Raw genomic sequence first — 23,747 nt, forward strand, 5'->3', positions numbered from 1 at the left:
TTAAAATTATAAAATTTCAATGTCTCATATTTAAAAGAGAATCCAATCTAATAGTTTTATATTTACATTTAATAATTCTACACAAAGCCCTCAAGAGCTTCAGGGTTTTTAATGTGCCTTTAAAAAAAATGCTTTGTCTGGCAATACATTCTTTTTTTTTTTTTTTTTTTTTAAGAGGTGAGGGGTGCAGGGTCGCCACCCCTGGCTGGTAATAAATTCTTGTATAGCAAAATACTTAGTGTAAATTTTAAGTTTTCATTCACATGGTTGGCTTACTTACAAAACATATTTTACTTATTACTACCCTTAAATGCTGGGTTATAATGTGTAATTTATATAGTGGTAATAACTTTTAAAAATTTTTTCATGTTTTAGACTAACTCTATGGCCTATTTTCTCCATTTGTGTCTTATTAGAGACACTTTATGGTAACTTTATGGTATTCTAATAGAAAAATCCTATGACAGTAAGATAATTCAAATGTTTTCTTAAATTGGCAGTTTAATTCAGTCATGGTTGAATGAGCACACTGGAGATAAGCCCCTATGGGTTTACACTAATGGTAAGTAGCTGTCTCCTTTCCAGAACAGTAAATAGGTTTTTTTTCATACAGAATTTGAAGAATTTAGACTCATCATGGAAATTCTTCATTTTCTGAGGTAAAGGAGATACGGAGAGATCAACAGATGGATATATTTATTAGCCTTATTGATTCAGTAAGAGAATCTGAGAAAATTTTTTAATTAAAATGATAAAAAGGCCTTCATTATGAAGTCAGTAAAAAGCATTTTTGTTATCATGCTATATACAAATATTCATATAAGGAACCCCAACATGAAAAAGTGTTGTACAGTTATCCCGAGGCACACTTATTTAAAATAAAGATTATCATCTTCACCTTGCTTTTGAATTCTCCATTAAAAGCAAACTGGTTTTCTGGTTTTCCATCTGGCACCTTATACAATTTAAACCAATTAAGCGTAGCTTCCAAATAACCTGGTTTGTACTTCTTAACATCATCAATATCTGTAAATGAAGAAACAAAAAGACTTTTTGTTAAAAATCAAAATTCCTATTAGTGGGAGAGCCTTGGACCGAGAGAAGCAGAGAACATGGGCTCTGGTCCAACTCTGCTAACCAGCGGCACAACCATCAATATGTGTCCTAGCACCTCTGGACATCTGCTTTTGCATAGGTAAAATATTACTCCTTCGTTTTTCTCTCGTGAGCACCTTCCAACACTGTATTAGGTACAGTAGGTCCGTAGAATACAGCAACCAAGTTCTTCCTCATGGAGCTCAGAGATCCAATTAAAGGAAATGGACGAATAGACAAACCACAATGAAGTGAGAAGATTAAGTGAGATGTACTTAAGGCCTATGTGAGCAATGGAGGGCTTAGAATACGAGAAGTTACAACATCAGGATAAGTGTTTTAGAAATATTAAGGTAAAAGAACACTGATTATAGAATGAAGAGGGCAGTGCTCAGAAGAGAACATACTAAAGGTGAATGAGAAGGGTTTTATGCACGTATGTACTAAATATTTAGTAAAGTTTCTCATTCATTTTGTGTACGACACTGTTCTAAGCAGGAAAATAGAACAGTCAACAAAACGAGTCCCTGCTCTCATGGCTTACACAGTAGAAAAGACAGGCAACAGATAAACAAATACATACTACGTTAAGTGGTGAAAAGAGCTATAAACAAAAATAAAGCAGAGTACGAAAGAGAATGCAGACAGCGCAATTTTAAAGAGTTATGATACCTGTATGGTTCAGTATTTAATTTCAAAATCTGTAATGATTTACACGATTTATTTTTAAGTTCTACTACCACATAAACAGCTTAACCATTACATTTTGAGGACATTCATTTAAATATAATTGGAAACATTACTGAATTAATAATAGTCCCCATCCCCAAAAAGGTCCCTGAGGAATTGACCCTTTCCAATAGGTATCAATTCAAAAAGTATGAGAAATAACTAGATAAAACTAGAAGTCTTTACTCTCCACCACACTGTGGCTTAACATTTAATTTAGCACAACCCTTTATGCACAGTATATTATGGCAAATGACATACAGACTTGGTAGCACTTGAAAAACTAGAAAGTTATACGTAAAAACAGGAGAAGACAACTGTACATAGAGATAATTTAAAGATCATATAGTTTCAGACTTGTTCCTCCAAGTCTTGTGGAATCCCTCACTCACCAGGCATGACAAGAAAAGGTAATACGTATTTTGCAGGCATGGGTTAAACAGACAGGAATTATCCTTTTGCTTTTTATGCTTGTCTTTTGCCTGTTATATAATGATTTAGAAAGAGTTACATATGCCTCTGGAGGCCAGATGTTTCGCAAAGTGACATGAGTGTGGGAAGGCAGACACCATAGGAACGGCAGAGACCATGGCAAACAAAAGATTGAGCATGCTGCCTAAAGGCACTCGAATTAAACATTTAAAAATATGTAAATGGGCCACACATCTATCTAAAGTAATTCTGGAGCCAACAAGCAGAAACATTACAACTAACTAAGGGGAAATGAAAAACTTGAAAGTGAACACAGGCTACACTTGCTCTATTAATCAGTCAATACATATTTATTGAGTAAATGATGGAAGATGTTTACCATAGTAAATTATTTTTTTTGTTATTACACATCATATTCTAGGTCATAGAGGTCTTTGTCATGCCCCAAATAGTATATTTCATAAATATTTCACCTAATACATGTTGTTTCCTCTTTAAATTCTGATAATTTTCTTCTGCTTATCTTATTAAAAGAGTTTCTAAGGTAAGTTTTCTATGACTCATTTTCTTACACTCTCTCTATTTTTGCAAAAAAAGGTCTCTGTAAATTAACTAATACTGAGTTCCTCCAACTCACTGTTTTCTTATTCAGAGGAAGGAAAAACTATTTTAGTCCACTGAAGGTAAGCAACCAGAAAGGCACTTTAATCAATGTCTAAAATAAGTAAGTCTCTCTAACTTAATCTGATTTATGACTTCATCATTGTAGCTCACTCAATCTGCCATTTTCTATCTCATGTACAAACTTTTTTTGATAACTGCTTTTGAATTCACTGATTTCAAATAAGAAAGGAAAACCTAAGTTATCCAATATCTCAGCTTAGGAGGCTTTTTTCTCAGAACTTATGAAGAGGACCTGTTAAGCAAAGATATCAATAAAAAAAAAAACAACCAACAAAAAAACTTATAATAATACCAATAAGAAGTGGAACTCTCCACATACAAGGTAAACTTTTCCATTCTCAATTAATTATATCTTGGGAAAAAACAGCTGCATTTTCACAAAAAGGCAAAGCCAAAATTTTAAATAAGCAATTAAAAAAATTTTTAAAACCTCAGTAACAAATGCCTCAAGCCAAAATCTTATATGCAGTACCAAGAGTTCAATGACTTACTCATCTGAAAATAGATAACTCCACCTAAAATCTATATACTGATTTATAGTTTACAAAAGACTTTTATAGAAATAACCTTATTTGTTCCTCATAAACCTCCTGAGAGTTGAGAAGAATAAGCACATTCATGTGAAACATAAGAAAACTACAGATAAGAAAACATAGAAGATTTGCCAAAATTGATCTAACTCATTGATGGTAAACTTAGTACAGTAATCTCCCCTTATCTGTGCAGGATATGGTTTTCAAGACCCCCCAGGGGATGATTAAAACCTCTGATAGTACCAAATCCTGTATATGTATATACTATGCTTTTTCTTATACATACAGACCTATGATAAACTTTAAATTATAAATAAGGCACAGTAAGAGATTAATAATAACTAATGATCAAATAGAACAATCATAACAATATATAGTAATAAAAGCTATGGGAGCATGGTCTCTCAAAATATCTAATAACCAAGCTGGTAACTGAGAGCAGGTAGCATATGCACAGCGTGGAGATGCTGGATACTGGGATGATTCACTTCCTGGGCAATGGAGTGGGACAGCCTGAGATTTTACATGCTATTCAGAACAGAGCTCCATTTAACACTTAGAAATTGCTGAATTCTGGAATTTTCCATTTAATACAGAGAGTGCCAAAAAAATGTATGCACATTTTAAGAAAGGAAAACGGTATTAAAATTATAATACTCAATATACACTGGTAACAAAAGATGAATACAAGTCACATTGACTTCTGCAATTACAAGAGGTGCTCAAAGTGGTTACCATCAGCATCCAGACACTTCTGATTATGGCGAACTACTGCTTGAGCAATGTTGACCAAAGTGTCCACTTGCATACATTTTTTTGGCACACCCAGTATTTTTGGACTGCAGTTGACCTTGGGTAACTGAAACTGTGGAAAGCAAAACTGCGGATAAGAAGGAAATACTACATTATATAAATACAAGTCTCCTAATTCCACAAATTCTGCTTTTTCTTCTACATTGCACAGTAATACTGTCACAGGTTTTATTTACATTAAGAGAATATTAAGTGTAGATATATTTTTATTTTAGTTTTATTATGGTAAAATATATATAACAAAATGTACCATTTTAAGTGTATAATTCGGTGGCATTAAGCAGATATGTAATGTTGTGTAACCATCACTATTATCCATATCCAGAATTTTTCATTGGATGTATTTTTTCACAATGTTATTTTAAGAAAAGCAGCAATTCTATAGTAGTCATTTATTCCAAATCTTGAGAATTAACTTTATATTAAAGTTTCTATTATAATTACATACCATGTTGCTGTGAAAATAAGACCTACCTGGATAATCAGCTCTAATGCATCTTTTGGAGCAAAAATTAATATAAGACCCAGTATTATATTATATGATATATGATATTATATGATATTATATAAAGACCTGGTCTTATAGTAAAATAAGACTGGGAAGTATATCATATCATATCATATTATATTAATTATATTACATAAGACCCAATCTTATATTATAGTAAAATAAGACTGGGTCTTATATTAATTTTTGCTCCTAAAGACACATTAGAGCTGATTGTCTGGCTAGGTCTTATTTTTGGGGAAACACAGTAGTTTATTTTCAAGATGAACTAATCCAACAACAAAAGTTAGAATAATCTAGAAAAGCTCTTTTATGTAAACAAGCTAAACTTATTTCCATTTGTTTTTAATTACAAATCAAACTCCTTTAATCAAGAACTACTTGATCAACTCCCCGGACGATTAACAACTTCTTTAAAATATTCTGATTGATGTCCACAACAGTCTGTATACTAAGTCTTGTAGACAATTCTACAATAAAACTCACACTTTGCTTTCACCAGGTAAGTTCCAGCTTTAGCAAGCATCAGGTATGTTTATTTCCAAAGCATTTATGCCAACTGCATCTGTAGTTATAATTATGAGATTTAATAAAATATTATGTGAGGCAGTGCTTTTATCAGGACAAAAAAGAGATTGTGTTTCTATAAAATTAATTTGTACGTTTTGAAGGCATTCTTATATAGAGAATATATAAGGTTGCTAAAAATATCTGCTGTCAAACATCTTATATACAGGTTGCTAAAAATATCTGCTGTCAAATTAGGATGGGATAAGAAAACAGTTAAAGATGAGAAAAAGACAAAAAATTTACAATTATGCATGTAGACTGCTCTGCAAGTGAGGTAGAAAGAGGATTTTAAAGATGAGAGGTCAGGGACAGCCTCTGATAAAATGTATTTTAGACAATTCTTGGATGAAGTGTGGGAGCAACTCATTCAAGTATCTAAAAGAGTCATCTTGGGAGGAAGATGTTAAGTGCCAGTATTCTGAAGTATGAAGCATAAAATATTTGAGGAAAACAGTAAGAAATCCCTGTGTTTAGAGCAGAGTGAAGAAAGAGCATGTCAGTAGATGAGATTAGAGAAACAGCCATAGGCCAGTCACATAGTCCTCTAAGGGCCACACCAAGGACTCCACCTTTTACTTTGAGATGGGAAAGCATTAGAGGGTTTTGGGCAGAACAGCACATGTTTCAGGAAGATCTTTCTATCTGCTATGTAGGGAAAGACTGTATAAAGGAAGAAGTGGAAGCAGAAAAATCCAGTAAGAGGCTACTGAGAGGATCCACACAGGTAACATGAGAGCTTAGACAACTGTAGTTGTATGGAGATGGTGACAAATGGTCAATTTTGGATATCTGTAGAAAGTAGAACTGAGAGGAATTATCAATGAAAAAAAAAAGTAAAAACCAATAAAGATCAGACTTACATAAAACTTAAAGTATCAAAGCGTTAAAAGGGACTAGTCTGTAACATTAGGTAAAAACTGTCACCTAAGTATGTATCACCCTAGTTTTTTTAAAAAAGCTTCATATAAGGTATCGTAACTTCTGACAAGTAGTGTACAGCCATGGTTCACTTTATTATAGGGCTGTTTTCAACTTTGAAAGTTTAATTGACAAAGATTATAAATTGGGTCTCCTTAAGAGAATATTTATATTAAAATTATAGATACAAGATTCATAAATAATCATAGTTCTAAATAAATCCATTGGAAATTTTATAAATTTCTTTATTAAATGCTAGCTAAAAAAGTAAAACAGAAAGTAATGATGTAACATAAAAACAAATTTTCAAGTTCAATTTGATTATTCCAAGTTCAGAATTTTCCATTTATTAATTAATTTTGATTTAGGAACTTACAAATGCAAAAAACTGATCTAAACTATCTTAGTCAAAACCTATGATTCTATCTCTGTAGACATGAGAGGGTCATAACACTTTCTATTTTTTTTTAAAGCAATGTTTATGACTTATCTTTTTCCTTAATCAGGGCTATTGCATACCTTTTATGTAATCAAGTTTATTTTAAAAAACCTAACCTAATCTAATGTCACAAATTGTGATCTACTAAGGAAAAAGAGAAAAAGAAGTGGTTTATGAATTAAGTTTTGTTCTATTCTTTTTGTATCAAAAATATCCTCTTTCATGCCAGGGGAGCTTCTAATCATGTGTGTTTGCCAAGGCTTCAATTTATCCAGATTTCAGAATTAAACACACTTTAAGACAATACTCTATTTTTGCCAAATAAACAAATAGTAATGATGTAAATGAAGTGAAAGTTGAGTTGATTAGATTTATTTTATACATACAGCCTATGAACAATATGAGAAAGGAGAGAGGAGAGAGGAAAGAAAGAGAGAAAGAGAGAGAGAGAGATCTAAAGTATGAGATTTTTGTGATTTAGACATATTTAAGTACCAATGAACTTTAAAAATGATTATGTACTAAAAACAAAGCAAACATTAGGAAATTTGAAGCATGAGAATATTATGACAACATATTCAGTAAGCATAATACAGTAAATCTAAAGATCAACAATAAAAATTTTAAATAACTCTTTTACCCACCAAAAAACACTGCACCCAGTCCCCCAACTATATATATGATTAAAAAAATTAAAAAGAAAAAAGAAAAACATACTCTTACTTAATAAATAAATTTTTGGGATACAAAAGAAAAATGAAAACTCTAGCTAAAAATATTCAGAAAATAACGACAATAAGAACTTCAAAAAGTTTATAAAAAATAAGGTAAACAAGGAAAAACATCCTGTTTGGAATTGAACAGCACTATGTTCAAATTCCACTTCTGGCACTCATATGTTGTGTCATCTTGAGAAAATACTTTACTTTGTTTCTTGAAATATAAAATGAAGAAAAAGAAATCAAGGTTATTGTGAGAATTAAATAATATATGAAAATCACCTATTAAAAATAAGGGATAATGCTTAACAAGTATTACAAATCAACAATAAATCAACAAATAAACAAATATGAATTAATGATTTAGAAAATTATTTAAAATATTTTCATTAATTTGACAATTATATTTAATGTGTAGAACTCTACTGAAAAATCAATGTAGCTAGACATAGATATAAACAATGTAAACAAGCACTAAAAACATTTAAGAAGCATATGGACATACATACACACATACACATTCACAACCTTTTTCTATAAACATACTTTTTTTTTCCTTATGGGAAAGATTAAGCCTCACATGAATTTGAAATTAATATCCTATTTAATGAGACATATTTACCTTTATTTCTAATATTATTACAATTTAGTTCTTATAAAGATTTATTTTTTAAATTTCCAGCGTGTTTAAGTTAAATTTAAATAACCATTTTTTAAACATTTGGCACAGAATACATAAATAAAATTACTTTTATGTCTGAAATGAGACTTTCACTCAGTTAAAGTATATTAAGCAAATTATCAGTAATTAAAAACAATGCTAAACTTTCCAAAGCATTTGCTTTACAGAAAACAGAAATCTCTGACAAAGATGAGGCACTGAATTCATGTTTCAATCCATTCCCTCAGGTTAACTCACAGTAAGATAGATAACATATAAAAAGAGACGACCAAAATACTCAGAAAGATAAGCATCCTGCAGACACAGTACGGAACAAAAACAGCTGCCAGATACAAGCAGGGCAACCGTATGAGTTATTGTACATCCTGGAATATTTCTGAGACTTCTAATCAATACAAAAAGCAGTCAACAGCAATCAATCCTGACATAACCCTTGCAAACAAGAATTTTAAAGTAGTTAATATGAATATGCTCAAGAACTTTCAGAAAAATACAGTCACAATGCATTAATATGTGGAAATCTCAGTCAAGGAATAGAAACTATACAACTATCAAAAAAAGAACCACATGAGGGAGTATGTGAAATGAAAAATCAGACAGGTTTAATCAGAACTTGGATACGGCAGGAAAAAAATTAGGAACGTAGAAGACAGATCAATAAAATTATCTAGTCTGAGAACAGTTTAAGAAAGAAAAACTGAAAAGACATGAAGAGAGTTTCACTGACCTGTGAGACAATAAAAACTGGTCTAAAATATTTGTATTATGAGTCTCAGAATGAAGGCAAGAGGAGATAAGGTGAAGAAAAATGTGAAAAAGTAATGGCAAACAATTCAGCAAATGTTACGAAAACATGAACTAATGACCCACAAAGTTCAGTATACCTAAGGAGGATAAATATAAAGGAAAGGACAACTTGGCATATCACAAAAACATTTCTGAAATCCAAAAATAAGGAGAAAATCTTTAAAAACAATCTGAGAAGGACAATATATTACTAGGTAACAATACATTGACAGTTGACTTCTCATCAGAAGCAATGGAGGCCAAAAGAAAATGGAACATCTTTACAAAAATCCCCATAACTCAAAATTCTGTATCCAGTGAAACTATACTTTCAAAACAAAGGCAAAAAAAAAAAAGATAATTTCATATTGATGAAAATTGGGAGAATTCATCACCAGCAGAACTGCACTACAAAAAATGTTAAACTCTTCAAGTTGAGGGAAATGAACCCAGGTGAAACTACAGATCTTCAGGAAATAATGAATTGTATGAGCATGAAAATGGCAACCATAAAAGAATGTGTGTGTGTGTGTGTGTGTGTGTGTATTTCTCTTCTTAATTTCTTTAAAAGACACTTGATTGTTTAAGATAATCTGAAACAAAAACACAAAGAATGGATGGAGTTTCTGGGAGCAACTGGATCGCTCTCATACAACCACTGGTAGAAATCCAAAATAGTATAGCCACTTTGGTAAATAGTTGGACAGTTTCTTATGGTGTTAAGCTTATAGTTATCATTTGACCCAGTAACCTGATTCTTAGCTATTACCCCAAGAGCAATAAAAACATGTTCATACAAAGACTTGTATTTGAATGTTCATAGCAGCAGTTTTGTTCACACTAGCCCAAATTTGGAAACCCAAACTTCCATCAACAGATGGATGAATAAGTTGATATATCTAGACATTAAAACACGATTCAGCAATAAAACGGAAGAAACTACATAACAATATGCATGAATCTCTAAAGCATTATGTAAGAGAAAAAAGTCATATATGGAAGACTACATGTCTTTGGCAATGTACAAATGACTCTAATGAAACACAACCACAATTGTTAAAATTGCCAAAATTTTAAGTACATGTTTTCTCCTTTTAATAAAAGTAAAAATGCACCTATTTTGAAGATACTTTCAGACTTTGCTCAAAACATTCATTTTTTTGCTTATCAATATATGCATGTATACATTCATTTATTCACCAATTTAAAAAAATATATTGAGCACCTATAATATGTCAGGCACTATACAAAGATTTTTAATGGAAAAATTCATATTAAATACCTAGACTCAAACCTAACATAAAATGTAACCAGACCTTCATTACTAAATCTATATCACTTTACTAAAAGATATAGAAGAAAGCATGAATAAATGGAGAAATATACAAATGTCATATTCATTGATATGCAATTTAATATTTTAAAGACAGCAGAAATCCTTGACAACTGGATTCAAAAATGTGCAGCACAGAAGAAAAAAAGGCATAAGAAAAAACAAAACAACTTTGAAATAGAAAAACAAAAGAATTTAATTTCTGTATGTTTTATTATGAGGCTATAGTAATTAAAATAATGTGGCATTGGCATTGGAATAGATCAATGACACCAAACAGAATCCAGAAACAGACTATTTGTATAAATAGGAATGCAATGTATGATAAAAGTGACATTTCAAAATAGTGGGGAGAGAACACATCTTTCTGTTAAGTGGTAAAGGAAAAATTGTATATATATAAAAAATAAAATAAATTCTACATGGATTAAAGACCCAATTATTTTTTAAAAAGTATAAAAGAATAAAAAGGAAATAAAGAAAAACATATTTCTGACAATGGGGTAAGATATCCTTACATAAGAATCAAAATGCTAAAGTCATATAGAAAAATGACTGATAAAATGGAATACATCAAAAATAAAAATATCTGTAAGGCAAAAGGAAACAGTTTTTCTACAGATAGGGAGAAAATATTTGAAATCCAAATATTAAATATCCAAAATATCCAAGTAACTCCTATATATCAAAAGAATATGTCAACTCAAAAGAAAAATGGGAACAATAAGTATAGGCAATTCACAGAAAGGAAGGTACAAAATAGCCAATAAATATATGAAAAAGATGTTCCATCCCAGCAGTGAGCAGAAAAACGCAAAATTAAACCAAGATACCATTTTCATCTATTAGACTGGCAAAAAAAGTAAAATAATGCTCAGTAATAGTATGTCACTGACGCTTTAAAACCTGTAAATTAGATATTATTTATTTCCTTTATGTAAATTAGGAAACTGTGGCTCCACTAGGTTAAGGAAATTGCTCAAGGTCTAGAAGGGAATGGCATAAATATACTGGCTTTAAATATGGGGCAGCAGGTGTGTGTATGGGGGAGATATAATCAAATTTGATTAGGTGATTACATCTCCTAACTGAATGCATATCAAAACTGTTATCAATTATTCTAGATCCAAGATTAGAATATCCAACCAGCAAAGAAAGATAGATAGATTAATGGAATAGTTCTCAACTTGGAGGAACATACCAGAATCAGCCAGGGAGCTTTATCAAACTATATACATTCCCATCTCTAACTTCCCACCCACATCCCCAAATTGAGAACCACCTGCACCTTCCACAAATAAGATCTAAAGAAAAAAAATTAAAATGCCACTTTTACCTGGATTGTTTCCACCAAACCATAACATGAAGTGAGGAAAGCATATAATCAGCTGAGGACTTTTCGTTTTTATTTTTAGATGAAATCATAAATGTAATGCCATATCCCTTTGCATGCATTATTTAAAAGAAAACAAAAAAAGACACTAGGAAATGGACTCATACTTGAAATTTTGTCCAAAGAGGGTAAAAAAAATAAATAAAAAAGGAGTTTCCATTCTATGGATTTTACCAAAGGAAGTGATGCAAATGTACAAAGCTGTCCTTCCGATAGTATGGGTGCTGCTCTCACAGAGCTAATCAAGTGCACACTGACCTCTAAACAAAATCTGTGGGAAGCAAGAACATCTGTTTTTAATGACATTTTATAAACATTCACAAGAAACAACAGTTCCTTTCCAGAACACTCACTATATTTTCTGCATCACAAATAGAGATTGCAGTTCAGTGAATTCTTTTAATAGTTTGTGCTTATTCAGAATCTCTAAAAGATTTTCGTGTTTCCCACCCTGTTCTATATATCTATGTTTCAGAATACACAGGCTAATTAACAGTATCCTTCACTTTAGTTGTCCTTTCCTTCTCCATTCTCCTCTCCCACAAATTCTACTCTCATCAATACCTGTACTAAAATATATATATTTTTCATGAAAAATAATGGAAATTAACATACTTCAAAATAAGTGATATCAAACAAGGTAATTCTATATACAGGTCTATTTGTGTTGTATCCAAAAAGCCTCTCAGAAGACACTGGGTAAACTTTTTCCAAAAATATACATGTTCATCACCATTTTGTGAGAAATTTTACATGACCAATAAAAGAAAACCATCAGGATGTCTTGTACATAACAGAAATTCAAATTTCTTTCTAATCTAATTTTAATATGAAGCATATAACAAAGTGGCTAAAAGCTCAGGCTTTGGGTCAGACAGACCTCCACTGAAGTTCCAGCTCCATCATTTAAAAGCTACACTAAAATACTTAAAAATGTGCCAATGTCGCCAAGAAGCCATCTCGTGATCCTTTAATTTAAATTAGGTTTCCTTCATCACTAACTCTGAAGAAAATCTAGGTCTTTCTACTTTAGAAGAAGACAAGTTAAAAATAATGATCTAAAAATATTTTCTTAGAACCAAAATTCAGAGATGGGGGAAAAACCCTTGGGAATATTTACTGATTAGAAGATCAACTTTAGAGAAGAAACTAAAGCTTCAAGAGGTTATATGACTTTTCCAAGATTACATTAAATAAACACAAGAAGATTTTAGCATTTAGGTCTCCCTCCTCTTCGCCACATCATAGAAATATAACTGACTGGGACCTAAAAACTAACTGAAAGAGGTCATTGTTCAAAATAGAGGCAAAAGATACCCAGAAATTTAATTCTATTCTTAATTATAGTACATTTTACTTAATTTGTCCCTGTTCCTCAACTGCCTCCTTCCACACCCCAATCCTGCACACCCAGACCTATTAAGGCATAACTTAAGGAAATCAAAGGAATGAGGATCAAAACAGCCATCTTTTTACTTGGATCTCTAATCATAATTATTCCACTGAAGCCTAAATTATTTAAGAGCAAATGGCTAGTACTCCCTAAAAGCAACATGGTCACAGGCAACAAATACATCCAACTACCCCAGTATTTTTCAGGGGGGCAGTGTGATGCAATGCTGAAGAGCATGGTCTCTGGAGTCCAACTGGATTCCAATGGCTCTCTGCATAATTTTAGACAAGTTACTAACTACCACCCCCCACCAGTGCCTCGGTTTCCTGATCTGAAAGGGAAAAAAAAGGGAACACTAGCACCACTTCCTTGAGCTTGTATAAACATTAAACAGCTATTCCAAAGTACCATTCAGCATAGTTCCTTGGTATACAGTAATTCTCCCCGAAATGTTAGAGCTTTTAGGATGACAATGATGACATGCCAGCCCCTTTCTACGCCAAAGAGTACATGCACAGGAAAGCAAACTGAACTCCATTCTTTCTGGTTACAAAGGTTAACATGAATATTTTCCCTTAAGATTATTATGTATTCCCTATTTTTTCCCTTAAATGACAGCGTTAAATTTTGTTTTAGGAAGTAGGGAAATCAAACTCCATATTAAATTCCTTATTTTTAAAATAATAACTGCAAGGACCCTAGCAGTGTTTATTTAGCAAATGAAAATTTAAGCCAAATAGTCTGTTTCCACATGTATATTCCTGTCTTACAAAACAACAGAGGTCCCTTATCGATAGTATCACTTTCTGCAGTTTCAGTTACCCACGGTCAACCACAGTCCAAAAATATTAAAATGGAAAATTCCAGAAATAAACAATTCAGAAATGTAAATTGCTCTCTATGCTGAGTAGCGTGATAAAATGTCCTGCCATCTTAATCCATCCCATGAATCATCCCTTTGCCCATCACATCCATGTTGTAGACGACCCCCGCCTGTTAGGCACTCAGTACCCATCTCAGTTATCAGATTGTCCTGGCATTGCAGTGCTTGTGTTCAAGTAACCCTTATTTTCCTTAATGATAGCCCCAAAGTGTAAGAGTAGTGATGCTGGCAATTCGGATATGCCAAAGAGTAGCAACAAAGTCCTTCCTTTAAGTGAAAAAGTAAACAGTCTTGATTTAATAAGAGAAAAAAAAATCGTACACTGAGGTTGTTAAGATCTATTGTAAGAACGAATCTTTTATCCATGAAATTGTGAAGAAGGAAAAATAAATCCGTGCTACTTTTGCTATTGCACCTCAAACTGCTCAAGTTACAGCCACAATGCACAATAAGTGGTTAAGATGGAAAAAGCATTAAATTTGTGGCTGGGAGACATGAGCAGATAACGTATTCCAACTGACGGCAACATGTTACACCAGAAAGCATTTGAGCCTACATGATGACTTCAGCAAGGAGTCCTCTGAACGAATGACTATATTCACATAACTTTTATTACACAATATTGTTATAATTTTTCTATTCTATTATTAGTTATTGTTGTTAATCTCTTACTGTGCCTATAAATGAAAGTTTATCATAGGTATGTTTGTATAGGAACAAACAGTATACATAGGGTTCAGTACTATCCATGGTTTCAGGCATTCAATGGGGGTCTTGGAACATAAGATAAGAGGGACTACTATATATGAAATACATATAAATTCTTATAATTTTAGGACAAGTACAATGCTGGCTTTTGAAGAAGTCTCAACTGCCTCATTTAAAATAAATCCCTTATTATTTATGTAATTTATTCATCCCAGAATGTATCTATATCAGTATAGCTGTTCTGATTTCAATTTTTAATTTTTAAATCATTGCACAGATAATAGTTATTATAAGAAAACAAGCAATAGTTTTCATCCGTTTAAAGACCAATCAAAAGAAATCTTTATTGCTCTAAAAGTTGAGGTAGCTTCTAAGCCTAACTTACTTTCTCACGACATTACTTCACCTGACCATCCTTAGGCATCACTGCAGTTCTGAAGAGGGCTCTGTTTGGTGACTATGTGAAGCTCTACATTACAGAAGGTGGTTAATTATACAATCTTCTTTAAAAGTTCTGAACTTGGTTCTGTCATAATCAAGTGTGACTATTCCCCAAGGCATTCTCGAGTAACAACTGAGGTGTCCTAGGATTCGTACTCACTCTTTTACATTACGGTCCTGTTCAGAGCATTAGGATCTAGAACCTAATCACTGTGCATTAAATGGTCTTAGCGCTCTCCAAGTGTTAATGAGCCAGCCAGCGTGACCAATTTTCTATCTGGAAGTACAAGGAATTTGTTTCCAAATGTTACTTAGGCTTCCCCCCTCGCACCCCTCCCTTGATTTTCACAGTAGTGATTCCAGTTTCAGAAGGCAAAACTTAAAGATTTAAACATAATGTGGAAATTACAGAAATAGAGGCAGCAACCAGTTTCTTTCTAATTGAAATATGTTCTCTGATGCAATTGCTAATTTTAGTTCAGTCATGTCAAAGTTAAAAACTATAAATATTTTAACAGGATATTACAGTCTACCAAAGCCTGTACATATGTTTATTAAGATCAAAGACATTATTTCATAACAAATAAAACAACCATAAAACTTCCTTGCCGAATCGTAACTTAAATATGGCAAATATGTGTACACACACACACACACACACACACACAGAAGAACATCCTGTCTATAAATTAAAACAGACTTCTTTGTTCTCAAAAAAGAAAAAAATAGGTACTGACCATGTCAAAAACAGCTATTTCTTAAGGTAGTGGAAATCAGTAGGAAGGATTTATTTTTTAAATGTCTAAATGACAATAAAAATGTATAGGAAATAATAAGTTTCTTTATACATTTCCATATTACACACGAAAACTACAAAATTAAAAAAAAATTTCCAGAGACCTACCCTTTCCTACATGTTTTTAATCTTTCCTCCTGTTGATCTAATATGCCAAGAAGTATAGATAACATGTTTAAACTGCTATCAAATCACTTACTCCTTTATGATAGAAATTTCAATTTATGCACAGTAATTTAAAGTGACTGCATTAAGTATTTTTAAATTATTTAAGTAGGAGGAGACCCCCCCCACCCATCCCCAACAAAAAGATATTCAGACATATATGGACTCAGAGAATCAATCTCCATGGATTTTCTGTAAAAATTTTTGGAAAAAGTACACCAGCCAACAATGAAAAAGGAAAACGGAGGACATGAAAGAATTTAAGAAAGTACAGACCTAATAACCCAGGAGTGCAATGAAAGGAAACCCAGAATGATGGCTATGCAGAGGGCTCAGAACAGCCTGCCCAAAACCGACCATTCAATACATAGGATGATAAACTAGGTGAATAATGTTCACATAAATACTATAAAGGCTATTTATTAGTTTTCAATTTTCAGATTCACAAGACAACACATGAAAAACAGTTATAGGTAAAGAACAAAACTTAAACATTGTAAATTTTGATGCAGTAGAACTAAGAGTGTAGCTGAGAGAAGCTGGGCGGTAAGGGACAGAGGAAGAGAGAAGTACAGAAACCTCAATGGCCAATTCTACCCTGGGCAGCCACCAGCTATTGTTTAAAATTAATGTAGCAATAACTATAACTCAAAGTGCAGTACTTAGAATTAGTAAAATAACTGAAGAAACATGGTTACAAAATTAATGCATAAGAAGTTAAATTCCTAATCAATCAAAGCAGCAATTTGAGTCAACGGAGGAAAAATATAAATTAAGAAACAAAGGTATAAGCACAGTTTACAGAAGACAAGCAACCACTCAAAAGAACTAAAAAACTTATGGGGAAGAAGATATGAGAAGTACGCCTGGGGGTGAGTAGTGGGAAGGAGAACTTTACTTTTCATTTTATATACCTCTTTTATACTTCTGAATTTTTATTTCCAAGTATATGATTGTTTTATAATTTAAAAAATGCCATCCAAAATCCTGTGTTTGTAATTTTAGAAGGTAAATGTGGGTGGGAGACATAATAAAAATTTTTTTTTTAATTTAATTTATTGGGGTGACAATTGTTAGTAAAATTACATAGATTTCAGATGTGCAATTCTGTATCACATCATCCATAAATCACACTGTGTGTTCACCACCCAGAGTCAGCTCCCCTTCCATCACCATACATTTGATCCCCCTCACCCTCATCCCCCACCCCCCAACCCCCTTACCCTCTGGTAACCATCAAATTACGTTCCCCAGATTAATTTTCAAACCCGTGGCCATCCTGTGGTCACCGACTGCCCTCCAATCCCCTCACCCTCCCCCCACCCCCCAACCCTCCCGCCCATCTAGCAACCCTCAGTTTTTCCTCTTTGTCTCCAAAACTGTTTCGGATTAGTTCATATTTTTAAAGTTACTTGACTTAATATTAAATATAGTTGATTAATTTTCAAAAATATATAGTAGAGAATAGCACCAAACTTTTAGTATCTATTAGCTAATATTTATTCAATCACATGAATTCAAATATATATTTTTTCTTACTACAATAAAATCATATTGTTTACAAGAGGCATAATCATGAAGTTGGTTCCTTTATTTGAGGCCTCTTCACCCCTGCCAAGGTTCTATTTTAACATCATATAAAATAAGCCATGTGCTTACAATACGTAAGCTCCTCCTGAATTATGTTAGATACCTTCAAAATATGAATTGAATATTATGATACAAGAGAAAGCTACTAAATATTGCAATCAAATCATATGAACTGCTTTTTCTTAAATAAACTTAAAATTTTCTTTGCAAATTTAGGAAGTTTCAACCCCTGCAATTATTGAGCATCCCTCAGGTCTCATCCCCTCCAAATCCCCTCTGTATCAAGTGCTAATGAAAACCAAGTAACACAGCATGCTAAGTAGTGAACCAAAAAAGGTAAGATTAGGAATCATTTCTGTCCATTAAAATTTACTTAAGCAGCAAGACAACAGAAACTGTTATCTGAAATAGCTGAGAGAACAGCTGGATGATATGTTTGAAATATGCAATAAATAAAAATTAAAATGAGTTTAAGTTAAAAATAAAAGCCGCTACATAGGGTCACCTAAGTATTCTATGATTTACTATTTAAAATATACATATGTACTACAATTTCTTCAGTCTTTCAACTTGTGCCTACATCTACTTTTTCCTTAGGCCACTGTACAATAAGCGAGAAGACAGAATTCAGTAAAGATATGTTGAATATATTATTATATAATAATGTGAAGGTAACAGGAAAGAGAAGTAAAAAGAAAACGCAACTCTTAAAACTACAGAACTTACTTTACAAAATCTAGATATATAAGAGTAATTAGGGTACTACCCAGTGTGAACAATATGAAAATATCGTTAAAGGAAATTTCTACCCCCTACCATACCTTACTCATTCTGGAAATTTACACAAAATACAATGTCAACATACCATTTTACAGCAAAATATGTCAATGAAACTCATCTCTTAATTCTACGATTTTAAAAACGTATGAAGGATTGTATTTTTCATGATGAACATAATACATACAGTTGCCTTTTAGTGGAATGAAAAAATGTCCTGTATTCCTTTAAAAATAATTTCTTGTTTTAATTATTCTAGTCTGATAATTTCATCTCAACCTAAATAAGCTTCAATATTTCTGCATGTCATGGTTTCAGTATTTCTGCATGTTTTTTTGTACACGCACACACAAAAAGAATTTAGAAGATGACTAAATGCAGTCATCGTCACTATGGGTACAAAGAGAAATAAAATGAAAAAAGAGTTAAAAATTTTCATTTTAAGCCTTAGGCCACTCAAGAAGGAGTAAGATACTTTGCCTATGTAATCTTCAATACCTCTAGCTACGAATACTATAAATGACTACAATCAAGTATGACTTGTACTGTAGATGGGTAATGGACTTTATAATCTAATAGAAATGAGTTCAAATCATGGTTCTAATATTTACCAGGTGTGCAAACTTGGACAAGTTATTTAAATCCTTTAGAGCAGCCTCTAAATGAATAATAATGATAATATGTACTAGACAGGTACCAGTGCTTGGCACATGCTAGACAGTTTAAAATGTTAAATCCTATTTCCAACAGTATTAAGCTAACAACTAGTTTATTCCGTCTGAAGACTAGTTTCATTTCGGCTCTCAGATCTCCAGTTTTAAGGGGCATCCTTTAGTAGGGTTTCATTACTTTAGCGTGCCACTTCAAAAATGATTTGTTTTGGCTGGCTATTGCACTATTTTATTATCAGTTCTCATTTGAGGAACAGTTAATATTAAATTGGAAATTTACTTACTTCTTACATATGCATGTGTAAGAAATATGATAATAAAGAAACTCAGGGTAAAATAATGAGACAAGAAATATATATGATTTATGAACTCAAGACTCATATTTTAATTGTAGTTCCATGTTTTAGTTTTGACCCTAAGGTTACAAGTACTTCATCCTATCAGACTGCTTCCTTTCTCAATTACATGCAAGAATAACATAAAATCCCTCTTGCTGTCCTACGTGCAAGTAAAGGCTTTAAATGCACATAAATTAAGAGAGGTTAAACATAGTGTTAATGAGTTTCAGTCAATTCAGAAATGATACCGTTTCCATTTGAGTTAAGAGTTAGAAGTAACCTGGATCTTGAATAAGGATGAAACTGAAAGGAAAAAGGCTAGAAAAATATGGGGGAAAAACTGGTTAAAGAATAGTAATAGTGGCCATACATTCAACACTTGCACGTAACAGCCAGATGCTTTAAGTAAATCATCTCTATTCTGTCAACAACCTCACAAGTAGGTGCAATTATCTCCATTTATAGATGAGCAAACTGAAAACCAGAAAGGTTAAATAATCTTCCCCGAGTCACCAGGTAGAAAGCAATACAGTCAGAACTCAAATTGAACTCTGTCTGACTCCAAAGAAAGTCACCTCTTCATCACACCAGACAATTTCTGGAACTTAAATTTCAGAGATATCAAAATTTTGTCAGAGGGCAGTTGTCTTTCCTTTCATTTGTACAAGAGAACAAAAACTGGGTGTAGAAACAGTTTATGTTCTCGATGAACACTCCTTCCTTAGTTTTTTCCATTACTCAAATGAACAAAAGAGAGATTTACGAAATAAAAGGAAGGAAAAGAAGGAAGGAGAAGGGGGAAGGGAACTCATAGAATGTATTTTTTCAGTTTGAAGTATCATTTGTCTGTCTACATCCTTTTCTTTCTCTTGTTCCTCCTAGCAATATGACACAACTCAGGCATAATCATACTGGAATGCCCTTTAAGTTCCATGGAGAGAGAATAAATAAAAAAACAAAACATAAATTTAACTGCCGAATATATGTAGTATTTTACATTAGTCCCTTTTAAATTCTAAGAATTCCAATAACCCACTGATTTACTTCTATTTCTGGAAAGTTACAGGCTTACCATGAAACTTTGAGGCTTCAGGATCATTCACACTGATAGCAATTAATTTCCAATCTGTTTCACCCTGATCAATCAGAGCCAAAACTCCAAGGATCTTCACACGAATAACCTCTCCACGAGAAAGAACCTTTAAAGAGCAAAGACATTCAGCATTTGCAAGGCTTTGGAGAAGTTTACTAATATATCATAAAAATCCATATGAAAGATGAAAAGCATTATAGACTGAAATTTAAAAAAGGTTTAATAATTTAAAATAGTGTAAAAACAGTTATAAAGTCTTTTATGATACCTCTTTTAAAATTAAGTATCTTGATCCCTTTTTGGATATTGAAGTTATTTATAGATCTTGAAATTTAATGTAGTAGGCCTAGAAACTCACACTAAACAGAAAATAAACCCATGCATATCATTACATAATACAAACCTGGCTTCTGCTGCTTGGGGGTAAAAAGAGACCTGAGAGTCCTTTTAAATGGCTTCAGAGCACCTTTTTTGGAAAACTTATTATTCAGTTACCAGTGAAAAGTAAATTTGTAACATATTACAATATAGAAGACATTATTAAGATAAAAAATGACGGGAGAATTATTAATATGTTAAAGATATAGACAAAACAGGTTTCATACAATGTTTTAGGAAGATTTAAAGAGAAACAGAGAAACAGCATGCTGTAAAAACTGATGGTCTATGTGCTAAAAAAAGTTATTTCAGTGGTTGCTTCAAGTTGCGTATGCCAAGTTTATATGCATGCAGTCTTTCTATATCCTTTTATTTTTAAGGTTTGGTCATCCATAGAATTTCACTGCAAGCTGAAATTTGAACACATGCTTCAGAATACATTCCATCATGATTCAAAGTGCAGCTTCACATTTGGAAAGCAAGGTATGAAAAAGAAACTCACTTTTGTGTCTAGAAATTATTTGAGACCAAAAAAACAGACTTAAACCATGAAGTCAAATAAATCCTTTCAGAACATTTGCAAAATAAATCCAAAGTCTTAATATAAATCTGCATGAAGTTGTAATCAGTTTACACAAGAGATTAGTGAGATTATATAAATTGCACTGAATCTCACTTTTAGGAGAATGTGCACAATTATCTTAATGGACTCTCACGTGTTTAGGTTCTATTAAGTACTGAGCACCATATTAGACACTATGTATATACAATAAAAAGAAAGGATCCCTGCTCTCAAAGGTTTACAATCTTGTTAGGGACACTTAACGTACCTCATGCCAGGAGATCCCTTATAAAACAAAAATGTTCAAATTCAAAGTTATCACATAATCACAATGAAAGGCTGGCTACGTTGGTTAACTCAACGATAAACTAGATGACTACTGCTCAACCAGACACAATTTTGCCCTCTAAAAGATATTTGGCAATGTCTGGAGATATTCTGGGCTGGCAAACTGGGGAGGTATTACTAGCACCTAGTGGGATGCTGCACAGGACAGTCCCCTGTAACAGAATTATCCATCCAAATAGCAATAGTGCCAAAGCTGTGAAGCGACTCCTCCAGCAGATTTTGGTGGCAGGGGTATCTATCAGAATATCTGGGAGTCACATACAGTTTTAAAAAGCACATTCTAACTTGTTTTATTTTTATTCACAAAAATTAACTTTGAAATTTCATACGTCATAAGAGAAAGGGCAGATCTGAGACTTTTATGGCTACTGGGGCAAGCAGGAAGTATGTCTGGGGATTATCAAGCTTCATCAGAATCATACATGCTCTTTGATCTCATAGGCAACAGAAAGGGATTAGACAAACCATTGCCTTGTTATATGACCTTTACAAACTAGAAAGGAAACTCAATCAACCCAAAATTCTAAATAAAGTGCTGAGGAACAAATAGTAAAATTCTTATGATTCCCTCACAATTCATTCTAAATCAATTCAACAATTAATGCCAATTTATAACACTAGACACCGAACGAATGCTAAATAACCCCTCAAGGAATTTACCCTTGAAAAATGTCTATATCTGTGGTTCTAAGTCTATTATCAACTTTCAGAAATCTGCTCTTTTCACTTTACCCATTTACAATATGGTGTTAAAGAGGCTTTCTACCACCATGTTCCTTACAGATGATTTAAGGACTCTTGCATAGCCAGGCACGAAAGGAACACAGTCCCAACCAAGACCTATTCTTTAGATGGCGATTAAGTACTTACTTCTTGTCTACTAAATGTTACTAAGGTCTTAATAACTAAAGGAATAAATTGCTCTGGCTGGAAGATGAAAACTATTTTCCCAATTCCATTATAAAACTATCAGTCTCCCCTTCCAAGGAAATTAATTCACACAGCATATTCCATTACTAATTCTTTGGGAATCATATAATTCATCATGTTGGAAAAATGAGTTGAAATTCTTAAATAAGAACACATGTATGCCTCAAAATTTTTAGGCAGATTCACAGTAGGGTTATTAATCAACTTTTCTAGATATTATGGAAAGATTTCAAAAGATAGGATTTTTAAGTCACAAATACCTATGTGGGATTGAATTTTTCCTACCATTCCCAGAGGTAACCTTAGGCAAATTACTTCCCACTATCATTTAGGACTTGGTTTCTCAACAGTAAAATGGAGATTATATCATTTATTCCTTGAAGCAAAGAGCAAAAGAAACAACAGGTACATGAACTAGAATTTAAGAGGTCTTCCACAGATACTAGTCTTTTTTCTCTCTGGGCTCTAAATGTACTTAGCTCACACCTGTCAATTCAGGCGCCTGGTATATTCCAAAGAATATATAGTGGAGTATAACAAAGGTTCTGTGCTGATTCAGAATTTGAAGAATTCTGAGGTAAAACTTCAACTGGACCCAATTAATACAAGAAAAAACATGGAAAACAAAACTGTTTAAGGCCTATCATCCTATGTATTAGGTCTGTATTGTAGTTTAACAAATTACTACAAACCTAACGTCTTAAAATAGTGTAAATTTATTATCTCACAGTTCCCGTGGCCAGGAGTCCAGGCAAACATGGCTAGATTCTCTGTTTCCAGACTGACAAGGCCAAAACCAAGGTGTTGGCCAGGCTGGGCTTTGAGCTGAAGGTTCTAAGGAAGACTTCATTTAAATTCAGTTCTTCGCAGTTGTAGGACTGAAGTTCCCACTAACTAGCCAGATGTCAACTGCTCTCTGCAAATAGAAGCCTACTACATCCTTTTTCATATGCCTTCCCTTCCTCATCTTCAATCAGCAATGGTCTATCAGTATTTCTCACACGTCGAACCTCTGACTTCTTCTACCACCAGCCAGAAAA

General features: G+C 32.8%; 1 protein-coding gene across 2 annotated transcripts in view; it reads right to left on the reverse strand.

Annotated features, from left to right (window-relative positions):
• Nucleotides 1-23,747, reverse strand: part of PPA2 (inorganic pyrophosphatase 2) — an 87,613-nt gene that overhangs the window by 22,358 nt on the left and 41,508 nt on the right. For both annotated transcript variants that reach the window (XM_033106249.1, XM_033106248.1), the window contains 2 exons: nucleotides 20,469-20,595; nucleotides 899-1,026 (listed from right to left, as the gene is read on the reverse strand). In XM_033106249.1, coding sequence (XP_032962140.1) covers nucleotides 899-1,026; nucleotides 20,469-20,595 — 255 coding nt within the window. The remainder of the gene's footprint in view (nucleotides 1-898; nucleotides 1,027-20,468; nucleotides 20,596-23,747) is intronic.

The sequence above is a fragment of the Rhinolophus ferrumequinum genome, chromosome 5 (genome assembly GCF_004115265.2).
Source record: "Rhinolophus ferrumequinum isolate MPI-CBG mRhiFer1 chromosome 5, mRhiFer1_v1.p, whole genome shotgun sequence".
Taxonomy (NCBI): domain Eukaryota; kingdom Metazoa; phylum Chordata; class Mammalia; order Chiroptera; family Rhinolophidae; genus Rhinolophus; species Rhinolophus ferrumequinum.